Source organism: Aplidium turbinatum, chromosome 17 (genome assembly GCF_918807975.1).
Source record: "Aplidium turbinatum chromosome 17, kaAplTurb1.1, whole genome shotgun sequence".
NCBI lineage: Eukaryota > Metazoa > Chordata > Ascidiacea > Aplousobranchia > Polyclinidae > Aplidium > Aplidium turbinatum.
In genome coordinates, this window is record NC_137488.1 from 9,698,391 (window position 1) to 9,719,019 (window position 20,629).

Sequence of the window (20,629 nt, forward strand, 5' to 3'; positions counted from 1 at the left end):
TGTCTATGTTGATGGAAATATATGTTATTGATTAATTTATGACTCCAGTCGTGCCAATGCAGTTCGTAGCCTACAGATGTTGTATTTTATTTGTAATCGACTAAACACATTACTGTGATATCGTAATTTTCTTCCTTGGGTAGTCATAGCTAAATGAGAAAAAGTTACAAAGGCTAGTTTCCTTTAATGCTGTACTAAACAAACACGTGATTGACATAAGTTATGACCACTGAACCGTAACATGGTAGTGCCACACATTCTATCGTCGTCGTCGTTGTCGTGTGAGCGTCTGGGGCCGAGGGTCTATCCTTTTACCACCCCAGATTCACGATGTTCCCGGACTACACTGGAAGGCTACTAGAGAGCAGCCAGTCATTGGTTTCATCATCCATGACACGCAGACCTTTCACTCCGTTAGATGGCTTGAAGATGGAGCAGTCATTGATGATGTGGTCTGCGGTCTGTTCCTCGGCACCACATTCACAGGAAGAGGCCATTCCCCATTGGTGCATGGTCACAATGCATCAATTTAATGTTTGTTCTTTGATAAAAATTAAATGCCCCCCCGAAAATATTTGCTGGTTGCGGGCCTGAATAGGGGCCCTTAAAATTAGCTGTGCCTCGGGCCCCCGTGAGCCTTAATCAGGCCCTGCCTATACGAAACTGCCAGAATTAAGGTACCGGAACCAAAATAGTTTTCTCAGTTCGAGGATAAAGATTCCCACAAGGCCACAATCAAACAATCGATTCACAGGGCACCCTGTCTGACGACATAACTTTTTATGTAACCTTTTAAACTCCCGTCTTCCTCCACAAATGGCTGAATTGGCTAATGCACCATCGTGACCGAGTTTGTGAACAAAGAGAGGACACAAATGGGCAACGTTTGGGAAGTGTTTTTGAGCAACACACTTCATGGATAGCTTTCAATTCAGCGGCACTTATAGTGGGTAGAATACTAATTCACATAGACCAGTGGTTCCCAAAGTGGGCGCCAGCGCCCCCCTGGGGGCGTTTGCGACCATGAAGGGGGCGCTGGCTATAAAGTGGGCGGTTGGGGGGCGCTGAGAGTAAATCGGGGCAGTTACAAGAAGAGGATTGCAAAGCATTTTTGTCATGTTTCTCTTCAAAGAAATACAAAAGAAGAGGGTGACTATAAGAGCTCTGTTGCAGATATTGTGGCAATTATGTTGGCAACATCGCTTCGCAATGCGTTACAAGTTTGTTGAGGTCGTAAGTAACCATGACTTACTTTGAAGCACTGCGATTACCCAAATCCGAGTGTATTTTGGTTGAGTGTTCGTCTTAATCTATCTTTGAAGACTGTCATCAAAGCAGTGAATAAAATTAAAGCGCACGCTCTGAACACACGCTTGTTCAAACCATGTAGGCTACTTCTGGAAGTAGGCTACATGGTTCAAACGAGTATGCAATGAGAATGATGAAGCTTTTGAGCGCTTACTACTCCACACCGAAGTACAATTGCTTTTCAAGGGAAACTGCCTTGCACGATTTTATTCGCTGTATGAAACTGTCGTGGAATTTCTACTGAGTTGTGACCCTGGCCTTGCGAATGACGTCCTGGTTGTGAGAAATGATATCGCCTACTTGTCAGACATATTTTCCAAATTTAATGAATTGAATTTATCCCTTCAGGGTAACGAAGTAAATCTAATCAAGGTGAAATCGCCACTGTCTGGGTTGAGTCATCAGCTCGTGTTGTATCAACGCAATTTAGCTAGATGAGAATTTTTCCAATTCTCAAGCTTGCATCAACTTTATACCAGTGACAGAGGCATATCTGATGTTGCTGTAGAGACGTACAGCAATCATCTTCAAGAAGTACACAGACGCGGGAGTTCGATTCCAAAATCTCTGACTGAATAATCAATCCCATCTGTGATACTTCCGAACTTGGAATTCTTGAGGAGGAACTGATAACATTGCAAAGCGATTTTGCACTCAAACCGAAGTTCAATGTCTCGCATCAATCGTTCTTGCTACAGAACCAAATCAAAGAGAAATATCCTCACGTGTGGAATCGGGTCAAAGTTTTATCACTGCCTTTCCCAACTCATACTTGGTGGAGCATGCTTTCAGTGCCGTGACAACGCTTCTGGATCACAAAAGAAACCGTCGACATAGTTAGACGGTGAGACTTAAGATTGTTCCTATCTAAACTAAAACACGATATCAAGAGGTTGATGACATTGCACAAACCTCATCCGTCTCAACGAAGTTGGACTTTAAGCTGTGATGAATCGAACATAACTTTGGTTTTACTATTTTTGTCGAAGGGGGCGTTTGATACTCTGTTCGTTGTCTAGGGGGGCGCTATTAAAAAAAAGTTTGGGAAACACTGACATAGACTATCAACAACAACCGGAAATTCCACGTTTTCAACCTTGGTAGGTGTTAATTTTTTAGTCACTAGTGCGATGAAAGCCTCTGCAAGTATGCGATACTTCAAAAAATCTTTCTCAGTTCAAGAGTAAAAATTGGTTGATTGGATTTGAATCTTTATCCTCGGACTGATAGAGCCTAGGTTGGTTATTCATGGTAGTATTGCATACTTGTAGAGGTTCTTGACGCAGGGCTGGTTACCGAGATTGGCAAAGTAAAGTTTCCGATTGTTGAAATGCTGTTGCCTGGAATATTACTCCATCCATTAGGTGCAGTCAGTAGCGTAGCTAGGAATTTTGAAGGGGGGGGGAGGGTTTAACGACCCAGCGGCGGGGGGTCTGGGAGGCCTCCCCCAGAAAATTTTGAAAAATTACTTTGAATTTGGTGCATTCTGAGAGCATTTTCAACAAAAATGTGGGTATGAATATTCCTGTAAAATGGTGCTGTCCGGTGGCATAGCAAAAGGATAAGATTATGTTTTCTTCGGCATTTTTCGGAAATAAAGCTAAGTCTCTATGTTTTCTTGTTGCTAATTCCTAGCTGAGATGTTTAAATGTTTGATATTGGCAAAACTCGCTCTTTTAATGCAGTTTTGTTTAAAATTAGGCAATTTTTTTTAGACTGAAAGCATCATTCTCAATATCGTGACGTCACACGCGTGCCAAAGGGGGGTTGTAACCCCCAACCCCCCCCCCCCCCCCCTGGCTACGCCACTGGGTGCAGTTGAATCTGGTTGAATGAAAAGTAGATCGGAAATGCGTTGCTCAAGCGCACACACCGAGAATTGAACCAGTTCCGCTTGATCTTGAACGCTTAACCACCGAGCTAACGGGGCAGAGGAACAATATCAATAGAGTTTGCCTCGATAGCTCAGTCGGTTGAGTGCCCGATTTCGTTAGCAAAGCAATGACAAAATCTAGAAACGATGACTTCACCCTCGGGGTAGCTTGGGTGGTTGAGCAATAGACTTTGCCTTTAGCCAAACTAAAAATTGAATAATACTACATTCTGTGACTCTCTGCTCGTCATACCTGCTAGAACAGCGGTTCTTAAACTGGGGGGCGCGAAAGGTTCACAAGGGGGGCGCGAGCGTTGTCAAACTATGTGACTAAACGCATGTGACTAAACGTCGCGTAATGAAATTTTGGGGTTGTAATGAAATAGTTTAATTTAGTCCAGTGCCGGTAGGTTGTAGTCTTGCCATGATGTCAATTGACCGCAACCGTCGGTATGAAATGTCGAACGATAAAATATAACCAATCGTAACAATTGATGCATTGTTACGCTATCATTGCTGTAACGTGCTGACCAAAAGTAACTTTACCGCTCGCAGTATGATTTCAAAGTAGCCTAGCAACTAGTTTCTGAAGGAACCTAGACTAAGTTTGAAGTAGTTAGTAGTTACTGTACAAGATTAATTGAGTATGGATCAGTGGTTAGATTCCGTAGATTCATGTAGTAACAATGTTAATTAATTTCTAATAAAAGTTTATCTACGGAAAACCTGAAAGCCTCCAAATTACAAAGGGATATTAACGTGGATGTCCCCATAATGGGGTTGCATAGAAATATATTTTTCAAAATGGGGTCGCAGAACAAAAAAGTTTGAGAAGTCCTGGTATAAGGTAACAGTAGCCTGTCATCGAAGTAGCCTATAATTAACTTTTCGATTTTGTTAATTTTAGCATTGATTTAAATATTAAATTTTAGTAAGTACTCGAAATATACTGACATAAAAATGAGAGGAAAAAAGAGAAAATATGATGTAATCAAGCTGGTCTAAGCATTGACACATAAGTGCTGTATACCGTATTCAGGCTGGTTGTTTTTTGTGTTTTCTGTTTGGACAGCTAATATCAAAAGATGTCTTCCATTGCTAGGACTTTTGGCCCTGCTGTGTCAACTACATTTCAGATAATTGGATGTAGTACCCGAGCTCGCTGTGCACCAGTTGCATTGAAGGCTGCAGAAATAAAATTACCACAAACATACTTGACACTTCAAAAAAAGCCAGTTACTGGAACAATAACATCTACCGTGTCATTCACTGGGCCAATGAGCGTTCGTTATGCTCACTCTGACGTCACCGTGCCGGACTTTGACGATTACAGAATTGAAAACCGGAGCAAAGCTTCAATCAGCAACTTTAGGAAAGATGAAGACCAACGCAGGATTGACAACAAGAGTTTTAATTATGCGATTACAGCCGGCCTAGCAATGGGAGGTGTGTATGCAGCTAAGTCTGCAGTCACAATGTTTCTGAGTTCGATGAGCGCCTCCAAAGATGTGCTTGCTCTCGCTTCCATTGAAATCGCTCTTTCCGAGATACCAGAAGGCAAAAGCGTCACTTTCAAATGGAGAGGAAAACCACTTTTCATCAGACATCGAACGCAAGACGAGATCGATCGGGAATGCAGCGTGAATGTCAGTGAGCTTCGAGACCCTCAACACGACAACGACAGAGTTGTCAAACCGGAGTTTCTCGTCATAATCGGCGTGTGCACGCATCTTGGTTGTGTGCCCATTGCCGATGCTGGTGATTATGGCGGCTACTACTGTCCGTGCCATGGCTCGCATTATGACGCATCGGGTCGTATTCGACGGGGGCCGGCACCTCTTAACCTCGAAGTTCCAGAACATTCTTTCCCTACTGATGAACTTGTAAAAGTTGGTTAATACGGCTATCGTGCGCATTGGTTTCTATTTATAACAAGTTTTAAGCCGTTTTATGATTCCAACATCTAAATTACTTTACAGCATGTGAATAGTTAACATTTTTTCCCCGTTTATGTAATCTATCCTTCAGCTATACAAAATTTAAAACCGCTAGACAAACTCAGATTTTCATGGCCTGTAGCTTACTTTCAAAACAATTGATAACACGGCTAAAGCGACTTGGCTTGTAATCTTTTGTACGTGCTTGTCGACAGAAATTTATTTGCAATTGGCCTGCGTGCGAAATTTTTATGCCGAACTGCAAATAAGCCACCACCTGGGAACTGGTCAACTTTCTTACGTTTTTACAACGTTAATTATCCCGAACAAAGCGCAGTTTATGTATTATCAATAATGGTATAATATTTGTTTCACAATTTATGACAAAGCAAGAATAAACTAGCGTATCGATAAAAAAAAAAAAAAAAAAAAAAGATGAACAGTATCTGAAGTATGGCTTTATAGATGCCACAGCGAATGGTGAAGTCGTACCACAATGTGTGATGTGTTTTGAAAATCTGAGCAACGATGCATTGCGACCATGTGGTTTGAAGCGTCATCTTGAGACAAAACACCCTGGTCATAAAGATAAACCTTTGGCTTTTTTTCAAAGCAAGAAAGACTCATTTAAAAAAATGAAAACTGCGAGTAGCGAGTGCTTTCGCAAATCGTCATCTGCGGAAGTAGTAGTACAAGGGAGTGGGTAGCGTGGCGATACGCACACTTCTTCCGTTTTCGTCCACTTATCTGTGCGAAAGTGGCTTTTCTACACTTTTGAACATAAAAACAAAACATCGAAACAAACTTATTGATTGTGAAGCCGATCTGAGGTGTGCATTATCAGCTACAAACCCTCGAATTAAACTTTTGGTTTCCGAAAAACAATTACATCCCTCACATTGATGAAAGCTAAATCTAAATTCCTGCAGTCTTTACACTTTAATGTTTGCTAATTTTGTAGTTTGGTGGGGCGCAAGTTTGGATGGCACGTCAAAGGGGGGCGCGGCTCAAAAAGTTTAAGAACCCCTATGCTAGAAGATGAAGCAGAATGGCTTTTTTGCAAAAAAGATGTTTGATCCCTTGCATAAAAAAACTCACAAACCTTACCCTGCTTTGTCAATTTCAATGGTGGAAACACTGCTTGATTGATTTATCTTTTTTTATACTTTTTAATGGAAGGGGTGTGTGTTTCGTGGATTGTGATTAAAGGTTCTTTTTGTTGATAAATTTGTGCATTAGGCATAATACAGTGAGTATTAAACTCTCAGCTTTGCAAAAATGTCAATCAGTTGGATTTTGCAGTGGTAAGTAATGTACTAGCTTAGGCTTTGAATAGAAAGAATTGAAACTTTGGGTACGGTATTTGCTAGATTGAGAGCCTCTTCGACTTGTACGGTACGATGCAACGTGGAGATCTTTTAGTTTATTTTGCTGATTTCTTCAACTATGCGATGGTTACTGATGCCAGATGAAAACGCTGTTTTTATTTAACCAAGTTATTCTTACCGTACATTTTGTGAGAATTGCAAGGTTTAGTTTAACATTGAAGAAAGTTTCAAGCATTTTTTATATGGTCATCTAAAGGTTTTAAAAATATCAAGTTTTCTAAAATAGTCTTTGTAAAATCATTCTCTACTCATGTGCAGTATAGTCCATCTGTGAAGTTGCGTGCATTTTTTTCATAGAGCTCTAAAAATCTAACTTAAACAATTACTCTTTTTCTATTTAAAAGATATTTTCATCGTCTTAAAGCATGTTAGGCTAATAATTTGGTGGTATTATGTGTCTTAAAATTACAATAGCACATTTTGTGATTATTATTTTGAATCAAAATGTGTCCAAACATTCATTCTAGCGTAATAATTCTGTGCGATTCACCTACAGTAATAACAATTCGTAAAAAACGCTCTGTAAATAGTGCGATGATAGCAACAACCTGCGGACCCTGATAGAAACAGTTGTTGACATAGGCCTATTCATTTTTTTGTTGCTTGAAAGTCAGGATGCCTTTTTTTCGTAAGAAACAAAGTTTTCCTAATAACATAATTTGAAAACTAAAAAACAAGTAGCCTATTTAACATAATTGGCGTAAAAAGATAAAACGTACAAAACTATCAAATTATTTTCAATTGCAAAATATTTACAAATTTATGAAGTGGACACATTTACAAATTTACATCCATGGTCGCAAATACGCACATGGACCCTATTTAATTATTCATAATACAGATTATGGATTTAGACAACAGCATAGGCCTACTGTACATTTTTTTCTTTTTTGCCTTTTATTTTATGATAATTATTTATATGCAGCTGTTATTCATTTCATTATATAATTTTAACAAATTTTTGATAATTTCTTTACAAACTAAGCTTAAGCAATGGGTTCTTATCAAGGAAAAGTTTACAACACTCCTGAGGAAGCTGAAGAGTTTGTGAAGACCACTGTTCAAGCCCATCCTGTAGTGCTTTTTACAAAAAGATTCAGTCCCTACTGTTACAAGGCTACTTCATCTTTTAAAAGTATTAATGTTAAATATGAGGAAGTGTTGCTCTCCGGGAGGCCAGACATGCAAGTTATTCAAGATGTCCTTTTGAAGATGACAGGAGCTCGAACAGTTCCAAGAGTTTTTGTCCATCAAAAGTGTATTGGTGGTGGTAATGAAACCAGTGCTCTTCATAAACAAAACAAGCTCAAAGATCTTGTTGATGGCAAAGATGCTTCTGCTGTTCCTCCTGAGGAAACTAATCAAAAAGAGGCTGAAAAGAAGGAAGATGATGCTGCAGAGGAGCAAGGTAAAAATGATGAAGAACAGAAAGATGCTCCAGACCAGCAAGCTGAAGCTTCTCCTAAGCATGATGCAGATGTTGAACAGGAAAGTGCTGATGCACCGGCTCCAGAAGCATCAGAGACAGAACCAGCCCAAGAAAACCAAGTGGAAGACAAAGAGCTGGTTTCACCGGACCAGAAAGAAGAAGTTTCAGCTAAACCAGATGACAGTGAGGATGTACCACTGTCACAAGAACAAAAAGATGACTAAGTCCTTGGATTTGTGGACTAGTTTTTGCATTTGTGTCTTATTTGTTGTGTCTTTGTTCGCTTTAATTTGTCAATACTGTATTAAGGGTAACATGCCGGATTATTGAATGTTTTTTTACACAAACACACATGCTTTTTTTGGGGGTTTAGTGTCACCTATTGTAGAAATTGAATTGCTTTTTTGAAGTCAGAAGTATCTTTTGGTATAGTTGTCTTTTGTAACTGAACTTGTGTTGTACACATACATCTTGAAGTTTACTTCCTCCAATGTTGGTCAGTAAAACATCAGCTGGATTAGTGTTACGTTACCAGCAGCCACAGTTACGTGGGGCTTTGAATTTAATGCACCAATGCAAAAAAATGTTTTTTTGTATAACTTTTCTAACGCTTTTTCCTTTCTGAAGTAAAGTTTGATTCATAGTTATCCTACTCCAATAAACATTTGTCAAAATCTTTTTTCCAAGCACCATGTTGTTTTGTCGCCATACATAATTATTTTGTGCTCATCCCTTTTTGTCCTTAAGTTTATGCATGGCCTCTACTCTTCAGGCTACCATGTATCATATCTCATTCCCAATTTAAAAATTTTCTGTACAACAAGCAGTTTCTGAAGTTCACTTTGCTATTTGTATATCAATGCCTTAATTTTTTGTGTGATTTAAAAAGTTAAATGAATATCAGGTTGTTTCACTTTTGTTCTCTGCATATTTTTCATGCCCTTGATTTTTGAATGAATAAGTGTATACATTTAAGAATCATGGTTTATCTTTTTAATGCCAAATGTCACCGCATTTCTATTCCCAAAATTTTCTTCTTTTGGTCTTAACACAGACAACTACTAACTTTGTTAGACATGATTTTTACTCAGTACATAGAGTTTTACGTAAAAAAATTAGAACGATTATGGAAAAAGGCATCCATTCCACTCCAAACTATGATCTTACTCATAATCAGGCCTGGAAAAAATGGGGAATCCGGGAATGACATTCCCGGGAAATTTGCCGGTTCGCGGGAAATTTTTACCGTAAAAATCACGTTACTAACGTCTTCATACGAGCGTCCCAAATGCGTATTTACAAGAAACGTTATTTACGAAATAAAGTTTGGTATTGTGATGTCATAATTGTAAATTCCAGTATACCAATGGTAGGCCTACTGCTATTTTGCATTCATCAAAATATGCTGGCGCTTGCACAACGGGAAAAAATTCAGCAGTCAATGGATGCTTTTAGCGGATTAGCCTTCGCAGTGAAAGTGTTAATTTAATTTCTCAGCGGAAAGTTTTTCCCTTCTATCCACTTAGGATCGGCGTTTTCGCTTACGTTATGGTGCCATGCCAACGGCGTTTTTTTTTTTTTGCAAAATTTTTTGTTGGCGTTTTGGCTGTAATATGAATTCAACGTGTCCAGGCCTTGAATCAACGTGAAAAGTCTCATTGAATAGCCAGTTTGAACTGAATTTCTCAAACCTGCTTGTAAACACACCAGCTTTTTCCTTAGGAAGCAAAACCATAACAATGATTTATTGAAGCCAAACTATTTCTGATAGATAACAAAAGCTTTAGGGAATTCACCGAAGCGATATATACAAGTTGTATACGACCATAAACGCTGTTCCAATGTTAAGCAACAAAAATTTGCGTGTATAGACGCTTGCCCAGTGAAGCAAGCAAAACGCGCCTGCGTCTATTAACGCTTGCCGATGCTAAGCAGCTATTCGACTGCCCGTGTTGGCGTTATCATTACTATTTGCATAACTCAAGTTAGCCTTATATTCACGTCAGTTCAGCGTGTATTTTCAGTAATTCTTGGTGATAAAATAATGGCAGCTACACCAACGTTTAAATCAAAGCTTCCGATTAGGTGTGGCTATTGCAGAATGCAGAGTGTCTATGCGAAGGGACAGGCTTAGCGAACATACCCGTCAGCAACATCGAGGTTTTCCTATTAAAGAATATGGTCAAATAAGTTTAACGGAAATGTTTTCCTCATCCACTCGGAAAAGACCACATTCCCAAGACGAGAAGAACAATCAAGGACAACAACAAAAAAACAAACAAAACAGGTGTTATTGCTAGTAGTAAAGAAGTCGAAGACAGTAACGTAGAGTTATTGGAAGCGCAACATCCACGAATAAAAAAGATATTAAAGACATCAGCGACGAGCTGCTCATTCACTGGAATGGGCCACACATAAGCAAGTGTAACAGCATCGTGAAACAGGCTCTTGATCTACAATAAGGAAAACCATGGCATTTTATTACCAGTGACGTTCGCTCAAAAATGTACAAAGTGTCTGCTGTGGTAGATAGACTAAACAACGAGAAATCGTCACTATCTTTTATGTCCCAGTAGTGTATTGTATTATTTGTAGTAACTTCGCATGGACGAAACTTGCTTGCGGTTTCTTTGATTTAAAAAAACAGCTGTTTTAGCGTTGTAATTTTGTTGCCAAGTTAATGGCGTTTCGTTATTCTCCGTGTAGCGGACTGGTTATTTTGTAAGTTATAATACTAATTTTCGCTATGTCTTATGTTAGTCAGCGAAACTTGTTGTGCATTGATTTGTTCATCTGCTTGGCTGTTTTTTGTGCTATATGCCTATATCATTTTTCCTAATTGGTTATGCTATTCATGCACATTGCACATAGTATACAAACTATCAACTCGTTACCCGTTCGAGCATGAAGTGTTGTTATTGTCAACTTGTCAAGCACGTAACAAGCGGCTCGTGATGGCGTATTGTTTCATGACATTCACACGGTGGTCAGTGAGTCAGTGGATCTAATTTGTAAGCATGCGACATCTAATTTATTAAACCTATTGTTGTTCCAATTTATTCCGATCAAAGTGGGCACATCAGGCACAAACAGTGCGTCATGCCTGCTTACGAATAAAATACGATGCCAAGATTATTTATTGGAACTATGAAGCTACAGATGGCCGTCCGGCGTCCATGGTATATTTTTGCGTGAGGTTTTTCGCCAGAAAACGTGGAAATGTGTAATTATGACGTCATTATCGTGATTGTAAACCACGGGAAATTTTTTCACAAAAAAACAGATTCCCGGGAAGCCAAGCATTTTTTCCAGCCCTGCTCATAATAAGTGATAGGTTTATATTTATGTAAGTACCTCTTATGATAGAGACATGCTTATAAACCACAGCCATCGTCCAAATTTCAATTTTTGTGTTCTCTAGCTGTCTGCTTCCTTTTCAGTGTGAGATGAAATAGTACGCTCTTCACACAGATATGTTGGTGAAGATAAATATTTCCACAACTTGATAAAAGCTGCGGATAAGTCATAAAATACAATTAGGTCCATTTTCTAGATGCAGACCTATTGCCACTGACATTGTATGGTAGATGTAGTACTAACACCCCAAAAAGGAGCTTAAGAATTAGAAACATAACTACTACTTTATTAACACAATGATGATACCTTGGTGGCTATACATTTCTTATTCACCAAATATGTATTGTGTGAGTCATACTTGCATGAAGTCAATATGCTTTTTCTGACCTGCATGGTTTGTTTTTACATGTTAAGAATCACCAAAAAAATGCAGTTTTGTAGTGTCATAATATTTGACTTTTTTTCATTTAAGAAATGCAAGTGCTTTTCTTCAAACCGAAGGTTAAATGTTTCATCAAGCATTGTTAAATTATATCGATAGATCAACCTATTTATCATTTGGTATTTGTATAAGCATCCCAATCCTCCTGTACCGTATTTGTCGTATTGAAATAAAGAAGCCAGAAATACAATATATTTGAGAAATGTACATGTACTCACTGAAGTTGTAGTTTGATATGCTATTTTTTAACTTAAAATTGACATATATACATGGACCATATGTGTTTGCCTTCTCAATGCATTATTTGTAGTTACTGTGCTGTGTTACACGTTTACCATTTCCATTTTGTTATGCATCATCCATGTTTTGATTTAAAGCTTTTCCATTAACAACTCATTTTGTATGACAGTAAAAAAAGTTCATTGTAAGAGTGCAGAGAATTTATTCCAATGTAATTTTGAGTTTGCAATAACTTCTGCTAGTGTCTTGTAGTACATTGCCATTTCGTAGCGTTGTGTTGAGAACCGTATACAATACATTGCAGACACTCTTGTCAATAACCTTTTTTTTTTTGCTGGTACCAAGAACTCATGGACATTTGTATCTGAACAAAACTTATTTTTGAGTATATATATCATAGTTGTAACCATAATTAATTGTGTATATACTACATACATCATAGTTTAATAATTCTCGTTGCATGGTTAATTATTCACCTTTGCATTAACAGACATATATACTGTATATATGCTACTGGTTGGAAACTAAGTAATCACTTCCTACCAGGTATTAATGTACTGCATGTGCTGCTTTCTGCAGAAGACAACTGTAACTGTTCAACAATTTTTATACAGTGAACAAAATTAGCAAGCCCAGGTAAGAAGTGTAAATATATTATCATAAGAAAATTTTAAAGAAAAAAAGGCTGACAATTCAATGTCACTTGCAGAAGTACTATATTTTCAATACTGGTACTCTAATTTGGGTAAAAACTTGCAGTAAGGTAAAGGTGAGTCAAGCATTGGGGAATAAGAAGATCAAGTTTTCATTACACTAAGCCTTTGGCACTAACGAGAGTAGGGTGGCCACTGGCCAGTGCCATTCTCTCGGCCACCTTACCTTCAGCAACTGTGCCCACCCAACTTCAACAACCAGCTAAAGCCGGCAGTCGAATCAGCATTGTATGATTGGAAAGCGAGTTTAAGTTGAATTTTTTTTGTTAGACATGTTGAAATTTTTAGCAGTACACATGTTGAATTGTTTTGTATGCTTAACATGCTTTCACAAGTCTGCTATTTTTGCTGCTATATCAGTATTGCGAAATGTTTTTAATATATATATATAACAGAACTGTAATTAAAGGGTCATTATGACTTGTTAACAATGAGTCAACATGACACAAGGTACTGTGCACATTGCTTCAACAGTTTTTAATATTGACACAATAGGTGCAGTGGATACATCTCTTGGATTCAGTTGCCATGTTCAAAGGGTGCTTTCTTTATTGTTGGATTTTCTTTTTATCCTCTTCAGGTATGGCAGTTTATTTTGCACTTTTTGAACATGTTAAGGTTTACTAATATTATACTGTTTCTTATAAATGATTTTGTTTTGAACGTTTTTTCATAAAACTAGTTTCTGCATTGGATACGCCGTTGCACAATTATATTAAAAAATAAAGGATAGTTAACTTAAAATAGAAAAAAAAAACACAAAAACAAGTTTTAGTAAAAATATAAATGGAATAAAATTATATTTGCTTGGTTGATCAAATTAGACAGAAAAAGTATGAAAACATCCAGCGCTGTATTATCTGTAAAGTTTTAACAGGTTCTTAAAAGAATGTCATGTAGTTGTCCACCCTCACTTTCCCGGAGCAACCACCAATTTCCATGCCTCTACAGCCAACAAATCAGATTTTTTCACGTTGATTCAACATCCGCAGGCTTTAAATCAATTTGTAAAAATTGGAACAGTTTTCTGGCTAGGTTACTGGGTTTAAATATTTAAACATGCTGCATCATGTATGTATGTGTGATTAATGATGGTTGTAAATCAAAACAAACTTATTCCCAGACAGCTAAACATTAAACAATGCCTGCAAACCATTCATAAAACCTATTTTACAAACGGAATTTTTCATCATTCAAACAAATGTTACCAAAAAAATTCTCTCTGACTTTACAAAGTACAGGTTGATGTGCTACCTTAACAAATTCCCTACATACATATACAGTGGATTGAGCAATGTTCAAGTCTGGGGAGAAATAATGGGATAGAAATTGCTTTTAGCTACCAAACTGATAAAAAAAATGCATAAGCCGAATGCTTTCTACACAAAAGAAGTGTTCGTTTATGCAGAAAATCATCTAATAATTTCTGTTACAAGTTTATATAAAACACAATATTTCGAAAGGTTAGGCCGTTATTCAAATGGGAAAGTTTTTTTTTTAGCAGACGAAAACAAATAGCGAAATAAAGGAAAACATATTTAACCGGTCGCGTGTAAAAATTATGGCCTCAATAAAGAAATTTCCATACTCTGACTTAAGCATCATCTCCTTACTGTGGTGGCGATGTGCAATTGTGCATCTAGCATCCACTTGCTGTGGTCCAGCTCACTGGATGTTCAGATCCGCCATTACGAAAAGCAGGCCAAAGGCTTTACTTTCACTGAATTAAATCTAGAATGAGCTTGTGCATCACTGCACGGCTGCACGCTGTCGCCAGGCCACCACAAGATGCTGAAAAAGCTTTATTTCCGACAGACAAGCGGCTTCCTGCTGACTGACGAATCGCCGGAAATTGAAATTGCTAACAACATCTTATGGTAGCCTAGCTTACAGTCGTCCCAAAAACGTGAGAAACTTCATTGTTTGATAAATTCATATAGTAAGGGCTGGCAGTGCCAGTCAAATTATGTGAAAGTTTCTTCTGAAAATCAGTCACTAATTTTACCCAGGATTCCTGGAAACTAGTGGGGAACAAACCGACGATGGATTATGATGATGATGAAAACTCACATTTTTTTTTTGACTAGCCTTGTGGCTTTAACTCTCTGAATATTATTTAAACATACCAATATTTTTTCTTTGTATGTTTGAAGGGGGACTATTTGTTAGGTAAGCGCTTGGTGTATTTGAGTAGTCGCTTGTCTGGAAAGCATTGGGCAGTCGATTATTCTGCAATATAAAGTCTAAAGTCTGTCATGATTTTTGGAGATTGTTATTTGCATAACAAGCCGGTAGACTGCGTAGGTGACATTAAACCAAAGAAAAATTACTGTCTTGGTTTTTTTTTTGCGTTTAGGTACTACCATCATTTAAATAACGCAGGGTTGATCGGTTTAAACCGCCCGGTTAAAACCTCGTTTAAACCAGGCAGTTTTGACCACCTATTGCTGGTCAAAACTGATCAAAACCCCTTTAGTAGGGTGGATCAAAAAAAACGAATTTTTAGGTTCAGCTTAGTGCATCTGCCAAAAGATGCCATTTGGGCTATCTTTTACATTGGTACTTGAAAAAACATTTTTTGACCCCCGTTTGACCCCTATCCAAGAGCTCTCTAGTGACCGCCGAGGCAAAATTCCTTAAACTGACTATAATTTTTTTTCTAGTGGGTGCAGGCTAGTGGTTTTGGTGTCTATCCCCACTAAATCAAGTCTTGGGAAGTCATTTCTGCAGTCTAAAATCATCTATGGGCTAGCAAAATGACATCAGAGCCTTTATTCAGCAAAAATGCTTGAAAAAGTTGGAAATTTATTGTTTTTTTTTTAAAAGGGCAAAGAAAAACAAATTCATAATGCTTCTAAAGGTATTGCTGTTAATACACTGAAGCAAACATATAAAAGCAAACAATTACCGTATGAAGTTAATTGCAAAAATGTTGCCTTTAATTTGTGCATCCAATTATCCATAGCAATACAGTAATGGACACAAAATGCATGACAACGGGTTCAGGCGAAATCAGTATGTTAGAGTTAGTGTTTTGTTGAGGAGCTTATATCAAATCCTGCAGACATATCATTCTTAAAAGGAATGATGACAGACAGGACAGCCACAATAGCTGGATTTGACTCTATTTTATTCGCACGAGTCAGAAGGAAAGAAAGTAGGATTCTTAGTGCAGAAAAACGACAAAAACACTCTAAAAAAAAGAAACGCAAAAACTGCTTCTACTGTAGCTCTTAAGATAAGGAACTTCTCTGGTCAGGTTGTTTACATCACTTTGGTGAAATCGTTGTGTCATGTATCTTTGAAGATTTGAAGCTAGAGGTTTTAAAATAACCAGAAATGAGCATCTTCATAAGACTCTGCAATAACTGGGGTTCTATTCCACAGTGGCTAACTGCTAAGTACACTGGATATCAACAGCTTTCCAGTAACAACACACGATCTCATTCAGAACCTCAAAGATGACGTTGTTCAACTTGCACAAAGCAAATACAAGTTCATTTGAAGCGACTATAAATAACTTATGAACTTGTGCAATGTGCATTGCTTATATCAGTCCTGGTCTACAAAATGTGAAATTCTACCGTTCTGGGGCCACACACAAGGCCAGATGGATGGCCAAATTGATTCATTCCTATTAATTGGTGCTACTGGAAAATCAAATAGCTAAGTTACCTAAGGGAACTATCACATCAGGTTCACAAGTGGCTAAACTGAAAGAAGCAGTGCATAAGTTGATATCAGATGCTGCTAAACGTAGCTTCAAACGTCAATTTTGATATCTCTCTGCTGAGATGGTACCACTGGACTGGCACTGTTCAGCTTTGAAGTTCAGGAAGAGGTAAACATCAGATGGCTGATGAACTTATACATGTAAAACCTACAGATCCTGTTTTTACACCAGCAGATCGGTTTGGCACTGGCCAGCTACGGACCACGTTTTCCATCAGAAATCAATCTGGAATCAAAACTGACAGATTTTATCACAAAGGACTCTCGGTTCTTTTTCTCTGTTTTAGAGATAAATGATGATTTTCTTCCTTTATCAGTAGAGAAATGGTCTGAATCAGAGTCGTACGAGAAAGCTGTTTACAATGTGGCTGAACATGGAGTTAAACTGAGCACCGATTACCTACATTGTGCCAGAAACGAGGAACACTATCAAAACACTTTACAAATAGTGGAAGCTAACAGAAAAGACACACCTAATTTGAGAAAGGAAAAAAACTAATATCCTCTTGCACAGATTAGACTAGTCGATCACATTGCCTTCTGTGACAAAATGTGTTAGTAAAAGTTTACAGTTACTGTATACATACAGATTCAATACCAGGCTTTCATGTAGCAAACTTACTAGCCTATATTGGTAACTTTCTAAGGTATTTGATCTATTTCCAGTGTGAAATTAGAATTTTAGACCACTTCCGCTCACTGGAGTTGTATTTTTAGCTATTCCAACGCGTAAAAAATGTGAATTCACAGACAACTCGTATAGACAAGCATATTCTTTTAATTCCCTGTACGATAGATAATCAAACAGGCAAAAGTTTTATGCATATTATTTTGTTGAAACATACAAATTCTGTTGAGAAGCGTGAAAATACCGGTAATTCAATATTTACTTAATGGCAAACCTAAAAATTTGAATGGGATGGTGGCCCACATAAACGTGCCCAATTCTACTGATTTTTGGACCAGCAAAGATTCTTGGCTAGTGGAACAATCTCACAAATCTACAAGTCAATAGTACAAAAAAAAGTAAAAAACAAGGGGGTTGAGTGCCCACTACCCAGGATGTGTTCAATGGGATGCTTATTCAGAAGCCAAATGCAAGTTTTGCCTCTATTAAACATTATATAAACTCAATTAAGTTAAGTGTGATCGGATACTTACAAACATTGAAATAAACAATATCTAAAGCTGTAATAAATGCAATAGTTAAGTTTACACTATCAAATAAATAAATATATATGCGGCATGCAGCTGCACTATCGTATGCTTCTATAGTCTATTGGACCTCATATCACCTCAACCACCTCATTGGACTAGAGGCCAGTTTGCACACAAATGGTCACATCCTCGTGTGTTTTACCTAGGTTACACTTTTTTTAGTATTTCATCCATAAAACTGCCCAAAATATCTAAAAATGCCATTTCTTTCCCATAAAATGCCTTTTTTAGAGCAAAAATGTCATTATGCAATTTTGGCTGCCCATGCATCATTTCAGACTGCAGAAGTGACTTCCTAAGACTTGATTTAGTGGGGTTAGACACCAAAATCATTAGCCTACACCCACTAGAAAAAGTATTATGGCTAATTTAAGAAATTTTGCCTTGGCGGCCACTAGAGCGCTCTTGGATAGGGGTCAAACGGGGTCAAAAAATGTTTTTTCAAGTACCAATGTAAAAGATAGCCCAAACTGCATCTTTTGGCAGATGCACTAAGCTGAACTCAAAAATTCGTTTTTTTTGATCCACCCTACCCTTTAGTGTATGAATCAAGTTGCTTTTCAATTGAATTAAAAGTATTATCCTCCATGTTATTAGTAATGATGTTCAACTATATTTTGTTTTGATCAACAATAACCTAAATGCTGGATCTGGAACAGAAAATATTCAACTTCTCTGTTTGTTTTTGATATTTCAATCAGTTGGTTATTTTAATTACTGAGAAAATTCAAATTCTAAAAATAAGTTTCTGATGAACCAAAAAATGCTTGGTAGAACGATGAACAATTTGCACAGCCAACTGAAGTACAAGAATTTATTCCAACAATTTTTTTTTATGAAAAACATTTGCCATCAAATTTTATCCAGTTAAAATAAAACAATGCGAATGCATATTCTAAGATGCTTTAAAAATTAAAGACAGGATAGTTTATGATTCGTTCTTTGAAGCAAAGTACACGTCAAGCCAAGAAAGGATTATCGGAAAAGGAACAAGTTGTGATGCCTTATGCCTATCTACTTTATGTAGAACACCTCAATTGAACAATTGGAATTAACAAGTCTCTCCAGTATATTCAAATGCTTCATTCACCAGTCAATTTCATCTTTTCTTTCTCCCTCCTCCCTCACCTTCTACCATCTCCCTTACATTTTCAGTGATTTTCTGGCGAACACGATCAAGCAACTCATTACAGGGTTTTGACCAGTCAGGTCAGGGTTTTGACAAGTTTTGACCGGTTTAAACCTAGTTTTGACCGGTTAAAACCAGGTTTAAACCGCTTAGTGGTCAAAACCCAGTTTTGACCACTTAGAGATCAACCCTGAAATAACGTTACTTCTCCAGTTTTCATTGCGATTGTCAGACACTTAGGTTTTCACAAAAAAATTCATGGTGTCGCATTGTAATTAAGTGTATAACCTACTGGTTGCGTGTAAACTTTTTCTATACATAACATTCATAATGATCTAAAATTCTACATTTATAACAATGATGATCCGACACAGTCTTGCACTTTCAGTATGGTGAAATGCCTACATCGGTGTAGAAGTTATTCAAAGATAAATGTCTGCACAAAAAAATTAACTTTTTACCTAAAAATGTGGGTCTGCTACTATTCGGTGAGTCCGATTCGGTGAGAGCCTTTTTCGGTGATTTTTTTAAATTTTTTTTTTGAAAATTATCGGGTACCGTAGCCTAATTAAAACCCCTAACCCCAAAAACCCAAACCCCAAACCCCTAACCCTATAACGGCAATGATAATTAGGCTACGGCGCGCAATAATTTAAAAAAAAAACTCACCGAATAGGGCTCTCACCGAAAAAGGCTCTCACCGAATAGGGAACTCACCGAATCGGGCCATTCCGTAAAAATGTAACAGTATTCAGCAATGTTCAGCAAAATTATTCTCCGATCTCACATGGAGTAAAGTATAGGGAACTCTAGTAGCTTGTACTCGAAACAACGATAGCTGCTATTGCGCTTTCCAGCTTCAAAAGGTCATAAAATGAATCCAGGACCTAATTCTGACTACGCAGTTACTTCAACCTCTAAACTACCGTTCTTTAACGAAAACTACAGTGCTTTCAAGAAATCTTCACAAAGCAGATAATGCTAACGTCCTGTTTAAGCCTGATGCTGCGAGTTCGCTGTGGTAGCGAATTGCACTGGCTTTCGGAACACAGTTCTCTAGTCATGTGCTATGACGAATGGTGTTATAGTCCGTGTGTCGTTGTCTTATGCGGTTCTAATCTTTTGTTTGGCTTGAGGCTGCTGTCTTGATTGCTGTCTGTCAAGTTTATGTGTAGTGAAGCTACATTGTGAAGTAAGCAACGACCATGCTGCTAAAAGCGAGACTCAATCTATTGCAAATCTTCACATCGTTTGATGTATTTTGTCAAGAAGCTTAAACCATTTTGCTCCTCAGCTTAAATCCCTCTCCAAACTGCTTGACTCATAAATACACGTCATTATGCATTGCAGTGAACAGTGTGAACTTGCTGGATTTGACAAATGTAGTCACCACAACGGACAACTCATCTGCTTCTGGATTAAAAAACGTTTCTGTCGATGAATGTTTTCGAAAATCGTACTCGTGCCAATCAAATCGTGTTTGCGTCATCGACGAGTCTTTCTCCGTTGGATTTCGATGTTGCAAGACTGAAAAATGCGATGAGGGTACGAACAAATAGATCATGTCTTTTGTACTTTAACATCAAAATTGAATTAGGATCAAAATGGTTAGAATACCTGATCAGTGATCAATCTAATTAAAAAATAAAAAGCCCAAGCTGTATATACTCTGTACAGATACTAAACTCGTGTTTCGGTATCAAAATTAATTTAGTTAAATTATGGCTTGAGAAGTGGCGATCCGATGTGCAACCTGCCATGCGTGCATCATCTGGAGTCGGATCTATGAGTGTAGAACTGCCCCGCAAAACCTGCACTTTAAAAAAATAAAACCCGATGATGATGAAAGGAATTGCAGTTGAA

At 37.7% G+C, this 20,629-nt stretch overlaps 2 protein-coding genes and 1 pseudogene across 4 annotated transcripts in view; all 3 read left to right on the forward strand.

Moving 5' to 3' along the window:
* The first annotated feature begins 4,107 nt into the window (after positions 1-4,107).
* On the forward strand, positions 4,108-5,531 carry LOC145786421 (cytochrome b-c1 complex subunit Rieske, mitochondrial pseudogene; annotated as a pseudogene).
* A 776-nt stretch (positions 5,532-6,307) lies between these two features.
* LOC145786950 (receptor-type tyrosine-protein phosphatase gamma-like) overlaps positions 6,308-20,629 on the forward strand; it is a 28,380-nt gene continuing 14,058 nt past the window's right edge. Inside the window, exons 1-4 of one of the 3 annotated variants that reach the window (XM_082598698.1) lie at positions 6,308-6,422; positions 12,521-12,610; positions 13,183-13,267; positions 20,117-20,311. In XM_082598698.1, the coding sequence (XP_082454824.1) occupies positions 13,216-13,267; positions 20,117-20,311 (247 nt within the window). In that variant the 5' untranslated portion in view covers positions 6,308-6,422; positions 12,521-12,610; positions 13,183-13,215. Of the gene's footprint in view, positions 6,423-12,520; positions 12,611-12,977; positions 13,268-20,116; positions 20,312-20,629 lie in introns of those variants that run through there. The other 2 variants (XM_082598700.1, XM_082598699.1) reach the window with 2 other exon arrangements.
* LOC145786951 (uncharacterized) lies at positions 7,438-12,465 on the forward strand. Its single transcript, XM_082598701.1, has one exon. The coding sequence runs from the start codon at positions 7,500-7,502 to the stop codon at positions 8,157-8,159; it is 660 nt and encodes a 219-aa protein (XP_082454827.1). The 5' UTR covers positions 7,438-7,499; the 3' UTR covers positions 8,160-12,465.